At 42.7% G+C, this 13,365-nt stretch overlaps 3 protein-coding genes across 3 annotated transcripts; 1 reads left to right on the top strand and 2 right to left on the bottom strand.

Annotated features, from left to right (window-relative positions):
• Window positions 1–1,977: 1,977 nt before the first annotated feature.
• LOC102714696 lies at window positions 1,978–3,233 on the top strand. The gene is made up of 2 exons (XM_040520113.1): window positions 1,978–2,473; window positions 2,565–3,233. Exons 1-2 carry the CDS (start codon window positions 2,019–2,021, stop codon window positions 2,989–2,991), a joined length of 882 nt encoding a protein of 293 aa, XP_040376047.1. The 5' UTR covers window positions 1,978–2,018; the 3' UTR covers window positions 2,992–3,233.
• Window positions 3,234–4,319: 1,086 nt separating this feature from the next.
• LOC102719051 (importin subunit alpha-1a) lies at window positions 4,320–9,037 on the bottom strand. The gene is made up of 11 exons (XM_040520141.1): window positions 8,633–9,037; window positions 7,530–7,626; window positions 7,344–7,435; window positions 7,118–7,249; window positions 6,824–7,009; window positions 6,582–6,745; window positions 6,405–6,483; window positions 5,660–5,788; window positions 5,321–5,448; window positions 4,845–5,210; window positions 4,320–4,724 (listed from the first exon to the last, which is right to left on the bottom strand). Exons 1-10 carry the CDS (start codon window positions 8,840–8,842, stop codon window positions 4,853–4,855), a joined length of 1,575 nt encoding a protein of 524 aa, XP_040376075.1. The 5' UTR covers window positions 8,843–9,037; the 3' UTR covers window positions 4,320–4,724; window positions 4,845–4,852.
• A 2,014-nt stretch (window positions 9,038–11,051) lies between these two features.
• On the bottom strand, window positions 11,052–11,940 carry LOC102714422. The gene has a single exon (XM_015832578.2). The coding sequence runs from the start codon at window positions 11,841–11,843 to the stop codon at window positions 11,301–11,303; it is 543 nt and encodes a 180-aa protein (XP_015688064.2). The 5' UTR covers window positions 11,844–11,940; the 3' UTR covers window positions 11,052–11,300.
• Window positions 11,941–13,365: the final 1,425 nt, after the last annotated feature.

Raw genomic sequence — 13,365 nt, 5'->3', positions numbered from 1 at the left:
ATCGCAAAAGGAATGGAAGAAAACGATGGGCGATATGGACCTTTTTCTTCCGTCGACTTTGGTTATCTCCTTCTCGATTCTCGAACGATGTGTAAACTAGAGTTTGAGTCCTCGTCCACCTGTATTCGCCGCCTATTTCCGGTCGAGAAAAGTCATTTTCCCTCCCTCAACTGTTAGCTGAATTTAATTTAGGTCCCTTGACCATAAAACCGGGTAGATAAGCTCTCTCGATTATCAATACCGGATTAATAAATATATCTTGGTTGTTTTGGCTGACATGGGCGCTCCGCTGACGTGTCACTTACATGTCACTGATGTGTCGCTTACGTGTCAGTCAAAACCTCTCTTAAAATAGCTCGAGGAGATTTATTAAACTGGTATTGATAAATGAGGGAGCTTTTGTACCCGGTTTTATGGTTGAGGGATCTAAATTAAATTCAGCCAATAGTTAAGTGAGGGAAAATGATCTTTTCTCTTTCTGGTTAGAAGGAAAACGGGCCAATCGTGGTGGGAAAGCTCAAGTATATTGTCTTGGGCTTTGGTTGAGGTATAGCCGACGTCTATCGTTGAGGCTTTCTGGTTTGTCTAGCCCAATAAATTGCATGTGAAATTTCTGGAAGCTCATTCTCACTCGTCGGCGAAAATGGGCATCAGGCTGTAGCTGCTCATTTCTGGATGTGATTTTTATTTGACACCATTATTCTTTAGAAATTTATAACCGTGTCATTATGATTTTACAAAGTTAGAGATATGTCGCTGTTATCTCATTTTGATATGTAGAACACATATGAGTCAATAACATGTGGGTCAAAGATAACATGTCTTCAATTTAGCAAAATTATAATGACAACATTGTAATTGTAATTTTCTCTTGTTTTATTCTAGGTGACTGTAAAATAGATAATCTTATAAGACTTACTCCCATGGTTGTCTGTTTGGTTGTTGAAAGATTATTTAATTTTTTAGAGTTATCTAATAGTATAAACGATGAAATTAACTACTATAAGTTTAAATATTTATTCTAAACATATAAAATGATAAACTTATATATTGAAACTTTTTATTAAAAAAATATACTGTTTATCAGATCGGTAAATTTACGTGCAAAAGCCAGAGTAACAGTACCGGGGAAAATAACGCACCTATGCTGCATACTTTGGCCATTAGGAATAAAACTAAAAAGTATCAGTAGAAGTTAACTGATGACGACCAAAAGAAAAGGAACACTTATATCATAACATGCTATGTAAAACTTATGTTTATTGATGGTAAAATGTACTAGAATCGAATCGAACGTTTGACAATCCCGAGTCTCCAGAACTGGAACTCTACTAAAAGCGCAGGTCAGCTGGGAGTAATATGTTTAATATTTTTGTTACAATGTTTAATTATTTATCTTATTCAAAAATTATGGAAATATCATTTATTTTGCTGGTAACTTATTTTATTATAAAAAACCTTTAAACACAATTTATCATTTTTATATTTATACTAAATTTTTAAATAAAACAAATGATTAAACGTTGCAACCAGAAAAATCAATTCAACCATGAGACGGAGGCAGCAGTCACTGCACACCTTTTCATCTATCAAGCTCTCGATTCGCTGCGTCGTTGGCACCGGAAGGCTCTCTCCCAAAGCGATCCGCTTTTTTCCCGCCAAAAAAGGTAAGGCACACCTCGCGGGACGAGCGAACCAGCCAGCGGCAGCCGGTGCAAAAGGCGAAAGCAACCGAATCCGAATGTCGCCTCCACCCCCGCCGCACGGAACCCCTCCGGCGCCGGCGTGGATTCCTCCCTTGCTGCCTCCACGATCTCCCCCTCCCCCCAATTCCTTCCCCTCCCACCGGTGCAACCACATATTCTCTCTCTCTTTCTCTCCTCCGGCTCCGGTGAAGTCGCCGCCTTATATAGGCCAGGGGAAAGCGACGGCTCATCGGCAGGCGAGATAGTTGGTTGCGTTGTTGTGGTGGTGTGTAGCTTGGGTTGGTTGAGTTGTCGGGGGGTTGGGTCATACAGATGCAGGCGGCGATGCCGGCGGTGACGCACGACGACCTGTCGCTGCGGAAGGCGCAGGAGCGGCGGGCGGCGCGGTCGAGCGGGCGGGCGGCGGTGTCGCTCGTGGCGCTCTCCGTGCTCTGCGGCATCGTCGGGTTCATCCTCTGCCTCGCCGCGGAGGGGTCGCGCTCCGAGACGTCGCACTACCTCATGACCGTCGGCGGCGGCACGGAGGCCGCCGGGCAGGTAGACGTGTGCTTCTACAACTCCAGCGGCCGCGCGCCGCTGGCGTTCGCCATCGGGGCGTTCCTGCTGCTCGCCGTCGCCATGTTCGCCGAGCACGCGTACATGCTGCTCGCCGTCGCCGCGCCGGACTCCTCGGCCGCGGGGCTCGCCGTCGCGGACGGGCACCCGCGCGTGCCCGCCGACCCCGCCAGGCTCACCTGGCAGACCTGCTGCCTCTTCTTCGTCACCTGGTACGTCAGCTAGCACTTGCACTACATTCCGCCATTGATGACGCCATGCTTGCTTGGGTTCTAACAAACGCTCGATGGTGCGGCGGCGCAGGATCTGCTTCGGGCTGGCGGAGGTGATGCTCATGGTCGGGATCGCGGTGGAGTCCGGCCACGTCAGCGACTGGCGGAAACCGCGGCCGGTGTGCCACCGGGTGCGCCCGGGGGTGTTCGCGGCGGCGGGAATCCTGGGCCTCATCACCGTCGTCGTCGGCTTCGTCGTCTACGTCACGGCCCTGCAGACGAACAGGCTGCGGGCGCAGTACCCCGGCGGTGGAGGCGGCTACTACGTCGGCCACAGCGGCGCCCCGCACCCTGGCGCACCGCACCACCCTCTGCAGCCACCGCCGGCGATGCCGCACGGGCCTCGCCCGCCGCCGCCGCCGCCGACAGCGCCGAGCGCGCCGGAGATCACGCCGGCCGCGTGCCAGGTGCAGCCCAACCACGCGACGTGCGTCACCAAGGAGTGCGCGGATGTTTGAAACGCTCGAGACGAACGATTTGAGCTGAGCAGACAGCAAAGACGGTGGTGTCTCCCTTTTCCTCTTCTCAACGTGTCCTTTGGTGACTTGCATAAATAGGGCATTTGGATTACTTGCCTTATGTCACATAATTTGTTTTAACAGAAATATGATTTGATTTGTGAAATATACTTCATTTGTCATTACATCTATTAGCATCCCTTGTCACTTGCTATAACCGACCCGCCCTCAAAATACTTGTACACCCACCATGTTTATAAGCTAAAATTTAAAATTAATTTTAAGAATTTTTTATCAAAGTTTATTTTTCAGTGTTTGCTTTTAGATTATTAATAATACGTATATAAACTTTTTATTTATAAATGTTTTTTATTTACAAATATATCGTTTGAACTTTTTAATGAAACATAAAAAATAACCCCCGTAATGTCTAAAAAACTATCTTGTCACATCCATCATATCTCATTGAAATTTCTCCTTATTATACGCCTAACCACAAGTACACTCAGTAACCATTGATTGAATATTTAATAATGACTTTTTTCCAACCAATGTTTTTAAGTTTTTCGATTAGTCACGATTAATCACGATTAGTCGTTCTTATCGGTGATCTGATCTTGATCAGGGACTCCGGCTCGATTAGCTCGACTGGAACCTTAGTCATCCGACTAGTCGTCGACCTATTCTGATTAGTCATCCGATTAGGGGGTGGACAACCAGGTCCGGGTTGCTTGTTGCTTGCTGAACAGGCTAACTTTTGGCCATAGCCCAATGGGGTTAGCAATACACCCACCACATGCGTGTCACCTCTGTTCTTATTCTCTCATCACATGCCAATCACCTCTCTTCTTATTCTCTCTTATTCTCTCATGGCAGCCGCTTGATCATGATATAGTGTATATATATAACTATAGATCATGATAGTGTGTACATATATATAACTACATATAGGAATATATATTATATATTATGTATATGTCCCACTAAAATATACTAGAAAACTATATGGACTATATATATAACTATAGATCATGATAGTGTGTACATATATATATAACTACATATAAGAATATATATTATATATTATGTATATGTCCCACTAAAATATACTAGAAAACTATATGGACGACCAATTGCAACTAATCGCCTGATCGGTTCCATGGCAACTAGAGTCGACTAGACTACTTGAAAACATTGTTTCCAACCCTTAATACTCCTAAATGCTAAACAAGCTTGAAATAACAGTAGTATTTTAGGACGAATTATTCAGTACTACGTGCAGTACCAGCAAAATGTAAACATGGAGAAACAAAAAATGCAGGCGCAAATAGAGTAATAAAACCGAAGAGACCCTAGCAATATAATTTAAAAAGGCGTGATTGGTTTACATGTTCGGACAAACTGCAACTCATCACACTCCTGACGAAACTCAAAACCAAACGCTTCAGGAATGTGTCGTAGTGGCTTTGGAGAAGCTCCGACTCAGGCTATACAAGTAGCAAAATGTTGCACGCCATACTAAAAGATGCAAACACTACATGGTAGTAGCCTGATGAAAAACGCAGACTTTCAAAGCTTGACCGTTATGATCCCTGTTACAGACGTAGTGATATGACACCCGTGATCAGTTCGAAATAATGCGACCCTGCTTCCATGGAATCTTAAGCTTATTGCACCACCAGAACAATTCATTACTCCGCGCAGTGGCCATGATTTACCGCCTCTCGTCAAATCTGTCGAGGAAATTTGGAATCATTGAGATGTTTGCCTCAAGTGAATGATATGCACATAGAGGAATGGTAAGAGTGGAAACAGTGAGAAATAGATACAATCATGTTGAGAATTGAGCGCACCTGTATTTTTACTTGAATTGGGAGGCGCCACCTCCTTGGCCAAAGTCGAAAGTTTGAGGTGCAGCTTCCGTGGTCGCTCCCATTGCATCATCCTCCTCTTCCATCCAGTATGCCTCAAGAATCTTCACAGCTTTTTCATAGATCTCATTGTTATCATGGCTCTGCAGGTTCTCAATCTTTTCCAGGCCTTCCGCTTCATCGATCATCTGGGCAAAGACATTCACATCACCCGCAGCCAAGGTCTTGTCAGTTTCTCCAACTTTAAGAATGTTCTCGAGACCCTCCAAACAAACTGTAACAATCCTTGGATCCGGGCTGAGAAGAAGATCACATAATGGCTTGATGCAACCCTCAGACACCAAATACCTATTTTAAAAAGGCATACAATATTCAAATCCAAGTGAAGCTTAAAATGAAAGCAGTTATATTGCAATGCATAAAGCTGAATAGCATTGGCGCAAGTTGAGTGATCGTACTTGATTTGATCATGGGTACCGCCTGAAGTAGCATTTGAGATGGCCCATGCAGCTTCTTTCTTGATATCAAACTCTGCTGTTTGGAGCAGATTCACCAAAGGACCAATGATGCCAGCATTTATCACAGCCTATGTAGCCAATGCAGAAAATTGTTGAGCATATCAGAACATGTACAATCAAAACCTATAGGTTAAGTATGGAACATGTGCATCTAATCTAAGTGCATAGGTTCCCAACTGTGACGAATCATCGGGTAATTGTTTCAAGGTATGTGCACTACTTAAATCCTTCAGCAGCAAAAGCTAAGTATGTCAGTATTTCTGTAGTCTATATGCATACCTGTATCTGATCTTTGTTACCAGCAGTAATATTTGAAATAGTCCAGCAGGCTTCTTTCTTGATACTTTTCTTGTGATTTTGTGTCAAGAGATTTAGGAGGCAGGGGAGGGCTTGATGGTCAATGATGCACTATACAACAAAAAGATATGATGCTGAGATGGCAATATGAGTTGCAAAAAAGAGCAATTAACTTTCATGCTGCAATCTACACTAAATATTTCATATTAGCACGCACATCATCTATAGCATAGCAGCAAAAATCTCCCAGATTTCTTAAAGAACTCCAAAATAAGAAGCATACCATAAGAAAAGCCAACTTTAGCTGAAACAAGTGCAGCAGCTACTTATTGGTAATTTGCCATTCAGGTGAACATTATTCTTTATAACTTATGTAACAGCAAAGCAGGCAGTGAATGTTCTGTTCATCTGTTAGATTTGTAGGTGTATCGAAACTAGAGTGACACAAACTAGACAACTCTTCAATTAATGGATACCAAGGTTAATGTGAGAGATCAAATTGGAGCATGTGCATATATATGACAGACTTGAGCATTTCATTTTTCACATATATTTTTCTGGAACATTAGACATATTACATGCAAGATATAACAAACATAAAATTCAATATCCACTGAAATGAACATCACGTCAAAAAGATAAGCTCAACAGTTCAGGGGTCGTTACTATCAAGTATCAACCAACACAAAATATGTCAAATCTAAAGGAGATGCAATCAATGCAATACCTGAGTTTGCGCGTCATCTCCAGTTACAATATTTCCAACGGTTCGTAGTGCGGGTATAAGAACTGAAGGTGATGGATGACTTCATGTTGAAAACAGTATAAATGAGTATACATGAGAATAGCAAATAAGAATATAAAATTCAATGGCAGAAAATTGTAATGCAACATTGTCACATACAGGAGAAGCTCCACAAGGCGGGGACAAACACCAGCTTCAATCACAGCTTGGATCTTGTCATTAGTGCCATCAGATAAATATGAAAGAGCCCAGCATGCATCAGTGAGAACTTCCTCATCATTGGAGTGAATAAGCCGTGCCAGTGCTGGAAGAGCAGGCCTAGTCTATAGACACCCAATAAACATCAAGTTATGAAATTGTCATTACCAACTACAGTAAAGTAAAAAAGAAACTGTCAAAACCTGATCAAATGATGGTTGTGGTTTTCCTCTGCAAAAGTTCGATAAAGTCCAGGTTGCATTCCTTAGCATAGAGAGCTTAGCGTGCTCATTCAGCTGTGCTAGCAAAGGCAGCAATGCACCATTCGCAAGAACAAGGTCACGGCACTTAGGGGAATCACCAGCAACATTGCCTAATGCCCACACAGCCTTTGATTTTTTTTCAACAGATAAAAGCATTTAATAACTTCAGCAATGTACTCAAGTCAAAGACATACAGGGAGGCAAAATGACATGAGTCAGGAGATAATCACATACCTGCTCACGAACATCATCACTAGAAGAACCAAGAAGCTTCACAAATATTGGTACAGCCCCATGATCAATGACAACCTTTGTGTTCTCCGAAGTGCCAGATGCAATGTTTGTAAGTGCCCATGCAGCTTCGAACTACAAAAGATAATTCAAAAGCACCACAGTAACAAATCAATTATGATTTGAACCTACCCGGTTATGAAAAAATTATTATTATATTGGCACACACCTGGAGCTGGGGGAAATCCTCCCTGGTAAGAAACTGCACGAATCTAGGAACAACACCTGATTGAATAACCTCTTCAATTGGAGGACTCCTCTCTGATTAAAAATTGTAATGAGTGTAATTAGTAACTAAGTTTTGCTCAAGATAATAGTTTTACAACATAACCTAAAACATTTAAGAGGTTAGTACCTATAGAAAGCAACTTGCGGAACTGTGTCGTGGCCTCAAGCTGAAGGTTGTTATCATCTGAATAAACGCCTCCAATCATAGCAGGAAGGCTTTCGAGCTAAAACAATCCAGAGAAATATCAAACACTCGAGTTTCAGTTATTAAACCCCAGAAAGGGTCTGAAAGGAGGTTGCTCTAAAAGTAGCTTCTCTTTTGGGATGGGGCAAAAAACAACGGTCAGAGATAGATTAACAGTAACATCTATGTATGATGTGGCACAACTCTAGAAACGTGATCGCAAACACTACTATATGATTTCTCTGCTTCCATGTAATAAAGACACCCATGCCGAACTTTGGAAGACCCATACAAAATCAAGCAAGTATTAAACAGGTAAAACAATATAAATTAAAATGGCCAGAACAGTCAAAACCTAATACCAACAAGCGCAAGCATATTCTTAATGTGTCAGTAATGAAACTCCCTCAATTCAATTACATCCAAGAGAAAAACAAAAATAGCATTACATAACACAATAAAACATAACTATAAATACAGATGACTGCATCAGCTAATTTGTATGCTTCTACCAACACCTATGATGAAACAGCAGCGAGATATACACTAAAAATGAACAGGAAATGATTGTTACAGGCCCCAGTCAACTGATTAATTACCGTGCCAACTAACCACACCTCGCACCTCTACTGTTCCAACAGAATGAACACCATAAATCAAGTCACTAATTGACATATGAAAACGTGGTGCTGGTGTGCTATTAGTGTTGTCTACAGGGACAGGCAACACACCCTCCACCACACGCTAGTAAACATGCAGGGGTGAACTCTACGCACAATCACAGACACGAACGAACGGAAGACAAAATCCTTGGAACCACCAAACTTCTAGCTGAAACATGTCATGAACTGACGAGAGTGACCCATCAGTTAAACAAATAGGAGCAAACAAATCCAAAAAAAACTCTTAACGGTGTCAGCCAATCGGAGACCTCACGCGCAATCTACTACAACAAAGCAACCTACAAAATTGATCCCGGAGTTCCGGGATAGAATCAGCGGAGGCGGAGTGAGGGGAGCGGGGGAGAATCTAGGGTGTATATTCACCTTCTTCTCGACGCCGTGGGCGGCGGAGGCGGGGACGGGGGCCTGGGCCTGCAGCCCCTCGCGGCGCTTCTTGAGGAGGCTCTCCTCGCGGCGGCTCTTGCGGATCTCGACCATGTTGTCCTCGCGCCGCCGCCTCCCCTCCTCGGCGTCCACCGCCACCTTGTAGCGGTTCCGCCGCACCTCCACCCGCTCGCTCGGGCGCAGCGACATGGCTGGCGGGCTGGACACTCCTCCTCCTCCTCCTCGCGGCGGCGGCGGCGGAGGCGGAGTCGGCGGAGGGGAGAGGCCAAAACCCTAGCAAGGCGTCGGGGCGGAGGGAGGGGAAAGGAGTGAGAGAGAGAGAGAGAGGAGAAACCCTAGCGGCCGCGGGGAAAGGGAAGTTAAAGCGCACACCACGATCCAAATATTCTTGGCCATTTATTTTCATTTTTTTATTTTATTTATTACTACTGGAGTTTGCCGTGATTCCACTTCCGGACTCGCTGTGTTGGCCCACTTGTGATTGAGCCCGGCCCATCTGTACAGCCTCGGTTAATTTTCTTTTTTTTTTCTGCAGGTGTTTGCTAATTCCCACTGCTTTTGTTCCTTCTTTTCGTTTTCCTTTCTTTCGAGGAACTTGGTTATTACTGGCTTAATTAATGTTATTGTTGCTGGGAGCAGGGCCGAACAAAGAAATTTTAGAGAAAACAGTTCAATTTCTCTAAATTTTCTTTGAAAAACCTTCAAAGCGAAGAGACCGTAAGGGGTAAGGGGGAATAAACTGATTCTTGTGCAGATCCTTCATATTCACATTATACTTAGATTTGTTAGAGTCGCGTATGAAAGATTGTAATTATTCATTAGTCTGAGATTACACATTGAATACAAGTGCACTACTAACCGTGGTTTGTCATTGTACATAGTTTTACTTTATTTTTATATAATTTTGAATACTTCTACGATAGTTTTGCATTTTTTTTATCGATGGTAGATTTATTTTGTGTTTACTTAGAATACTTTATCGTTCAACCTTGTTATTGGATTGTCATCGCCATTGAGGCCTTGCGGGAATGAGAAGTCACTTGAAATCTACACAATACCTAGGCCGCGTTCTTTTAAAACATTTGTAAGATAACTTAGCCTGCGTGAAAAACGTAGTAATAGATTAGTACATGATTAATTAATTATTAAAAAAATATAAAATGAATTAATATGATTTTTTAAAACAACTTTTTTATAGAAAATTTTTGCAAAAAATATACTGTTTAACAGTTGGGAAAGCGTGCGCGCGAAAAAGAGGAAGATAAGTTATCTAACATAGGGGCCGAACGCAGCCCTAGTTCCCTATATTTATTTGATGCAAGTTGACCTCTTCATTTCTCGTTTACGTGTTAACGTTGACTAGTGTAGGTTCAATTTTGGCCTATAATAATATTAAAATTATCATGTTTTGAGAAATGTAAATTATACGATAATATTTTGCCTATACTAATCTATTACTATGTTTTCTGTGCCGAATAACTAACCCACTTCACCCCTCCAAAGTAACGCGGCCTATGTATTCTTAGATATTTATAAACTTGCTGCTAAAATATAAAGGAAACAATTACTCAGGACAAAGTGAGTCTGCGTTCCAAAGGGAGGTCTGCGTTAGCCGATTAGGCATTTAGGCACACGTAAAACAATAAACATGATTAGTATATAATTGATTAATTAATTAGTAATTATTAAAAATTTAAAATAGATTAATTAGTTTTTTAAACAACTTATATAGAAAGTTTTTGCATGAAACATATCGTTTAGGGGTTGTTTAGATGGGGCTAAACTTTTTAGTTCCATGTCACATCGGATGTTTGGACACTAATTTGAAGTATTAAACATACACTAATAGAAAAACCAATTTCATAAATAAGAGCTAATCCGCGAAATGAATTTTTTAAGCCTAATTAAGCCATAATTAGCAAATATCTACCGTAGCATCATATAGACTAATCATGGATTAATTATGCTCATTAGATTCGTCTCGCGAATTAGTCCAAGATTATGAATGGGTTTTACTAATAGACTATATTTACTATTTATAATAAGTGTCCAAACATCCGATGTGACTAAGGGCTAAACTTTAGCCCCTAAAAACAAACACCCCCTTAATCGTTTGAAAACGCATGCTAACACAAATCGAAAAGTAGCTAAGCCGTTAAAGCACTTTAGAATGCGGCCTGAGTATTATCTATATTGGCCAAAATGTGAAGCTTGCATTACGAGCCACCATAAAATTTTATGTGCTGGACATGGTGGCAATTAACCAATGACAATGGCGTTTTTCAAAGTGTCTACCTTTAGAATTGCAAATGCACGATTTTTTGTTATTATCGTACTATATATACTTTGATTCGTTGTTACACTTAAAATATGCATATTTGACATCGTGGATTACAAATTTACAACAAAAATTACAACACTTCGATTCAAAATTAGAAAACCCTCTTGAATTTGCCTCCCCTATTCTGAGACCAATTTGCAAGGTACGTAACACATTTCACATTTTTTACCAAGAAACAAGATAAGACTGAAAGAGTGGAAAAAAAACAAAAGGAAAAGCTTCAACAGAATGAGCAGCACAAGGTCGTCGGCGTTCGTCGGCTGGTCGACGGCCGGCCGGCCGGCCTGCCGGCGATCGATCGATCGATCAGATCATCTTGGAGAGGGCGCGGCAGTTCTCGGACATCTTGAGGAGCGACTGGTCGAAGCGGTCCATGGGGTTCTTCTCGCCGACCTTCTTGAACTGCTCGTCGCAGCCCTGCATGTCCTGCGCCGCCATGCCCATCATGGCGCGGATGGTGACGGCGTCCTTGAACCCGATGGCGCGGCGCGCCGCGCCCAGGTTGTCCAGCACGTCCAGGTAGAGGCTGTCGCACAGGTCCAGCGCCGTCGCCGCGCCGGGCGACGCCGTCTTCGCCACGCTCGACACGCGCTCCCGCGCCGCCGCGGTGCGCATCGCGAACGCGTCCACCTGCATGTTGAGCACCGCCAGCGCGTCGACGGCGGCGCCGTACCGCACCGACTGCTTCCCGGCCGTGGCGGTGCACAGGTCCGGGTACGGGGTGCTCTTGCAGATGTTCGCCACCGCCGCGTTGTCGCCCGAGGCCGTGGGCAGGCAGCAGGAGGCCGCCGCCGCCACGGCGGCGACGGCGAGGAGCAGCGACGTCGTGGCGTGCCCCGGTCTCGCCATGGCTGGGCCTTTTTATTAGTTACCGCTCGGTCGCTGGTGCCGGTAGCTGAAGTGCGTCGCGGGGGTCGGTCGAGGTGGCCGGCGGTGGTGGGGGGGGGGTGGCTGGATCGATTGGGGTGGCCGGAGACGGGGAGGGCGATAAATATACCGGAGCGGTGAGCCGCCGTGGGGTGGTGGGAAGCGGCAGGAATGGCGGGTGGCCAGCGGCTTCGGTCCGCTCGTTCCTATTGCCCTTCTATTTTTGCATGGAGCGCGCGCAGCCGCTCGAAACAAATTAGAATGGTACTCTCTGAAATATTTTGCAGTTGATACTTCGATGGCCGGTTTGAATTTATATGCTTTTGGGAGACGATGCATGCATGGGTATGTATTTGTCTGCATTTTCTTTCGGGCGTATTACTTTGGCCGCATTCGGCATGAAGAATACGGAGGCAAGTTATCCGATAGAAAAACATAATAATATACTAATATACAATTAATTAATTATTAATTATAAAAATTTTAAAAATATTAATATAATATTTTAAAACAATTTTCGTATGAAAAATTTAAAAAACTAAAAACGGAGAAATCTAGATAAATCGATGGGTAAGCCGAACATTCCCTTGTCTGCAATTTCATGGCGGCAAATTTTGCTATTCACCATGCATCTAAAAATACAGATTTAGTGTTCTATTAGATGACGACGGCAACAGAAAAAAAAACTGAACTAATTCCCGGTACTGAAACAAACATAGGTCGGGTTTTAATCCATTTTCTAGAAAAATGAAAAATGCATATGACCGTGTGTGGTCATTTATGCGATGGATCATGGTCCTTTGCTACGCACAAATGGACAAGCACGAGTTAAAAAGAATGGCAACGACCTAACCCGAATACTTCTTTAGTTATGGGCATATGCCGTGGATAACTGGACATTGGCCCCGTTCGTTCCCTCGTCCTCAACTCAGATTCACTTTTTTTTTTTGTGCACGCCTCCTCAGCTATTAAATGGTGTTTTTTAAAAAAATTATCTTTAGAAAAGTTGCTTTAAAAATCATATTAATCTAATTTTTTAATTAATATTAATTAATCATGTACTAATCTATTACCGTGTTTTCCGCGCCGGGTAAAATAACTTACCCCGAACACGACCGCTACCTCCGTCCCTAAATGTTTGATATCGTTAACTTTTTATACATGTTTGTCTATTTGTCTTATTCAAATAGTTTTGTCAAATATGTAAAGTTATATATATATATATGCATAAATTATATTTAACAATAAATGAAATGGTATAAAAATAATTAAAAATTATGTAAATTTTTGAACAAGAAAAATAATCAAATGTGTATAAAAAAGTCAACGGCGTCAAATATTTAGGGATGGAGGGAGTACCAGGCACCAGCCACTTGCTAGAATTGGCACGATAACTCCTTTTTCTTTTCCTTGCATAGAATAAAAAAAATATCGATGTGATGAGCATCATTGAGCATCATTAATTTGGTATAGCACCATGCAAAACTTCAGTTACACACTCAAT

The sequence above is a fragment of the Oryza brachyantha genome, chromosome 1 (genome assembly GCF_000231095.2).
Source record: "Oryza brachyantha chromosome 1, ObraRS2, whole genome shotgun sequence".
In the NCBI taxonomy this organism is placed as follows: Eukaryota; Viridiplantae; Streptophyta; class Magnoliopsida; order Poales; family Poaceae; genus Oryza; species Oryza brachyantha.
This window is presented reverse-complemented; position numbering and strand designations above follow the sequence as displayed.

Excerpts from the sequence above, each read along its gene's own strand:
- LOC102719051 (XM_040520141.1), bottom strand. The coding sequence starts at position 8,842 with ATGTCGCTGCGCCCGAGCGAGCGGGTGGAGGTGCGGCGGAACCGCTAC. Across the intron at positions 7,010-7,117 it reads GTGATGATGTTCGTGAGCAG|GCTGTGTGGGCATTAGGCAA; the intron begins GTATGTGATTAT and ends AAAAAATCAAAG. Across the intron at positions 5,211-5,320 it reads GGTACCCATGATCAAATCAA|GTATTTGGTGTCTGAGGGTT; the intron begins GTACGATCACTC and ends TTTTTAAAATAG.
- LOC102714696 (XM_040520113.1), top strand. The coding sequence starts at position 2,019 with ATGCAGGCGGCGATGCCGGCGGTGACGCACGACGACCTGTCGCTGCGG. Across the intron at positions 2,474-2,564 it reads TGCCTCTTCTTCGTCACCTG|GATCTGCTTCGGGCTGGCGG; the intron begins GTACGTCAGCTA and ends GCGGCGGCGCAG.
- LOC102714422 (XM_015832578.2), bottom strand. The coding sequence starts at position 11,843 with ATGGCGAGACCGGGGCACGCCACGACGTCGCTGCTCCTCGCCGTCGCC.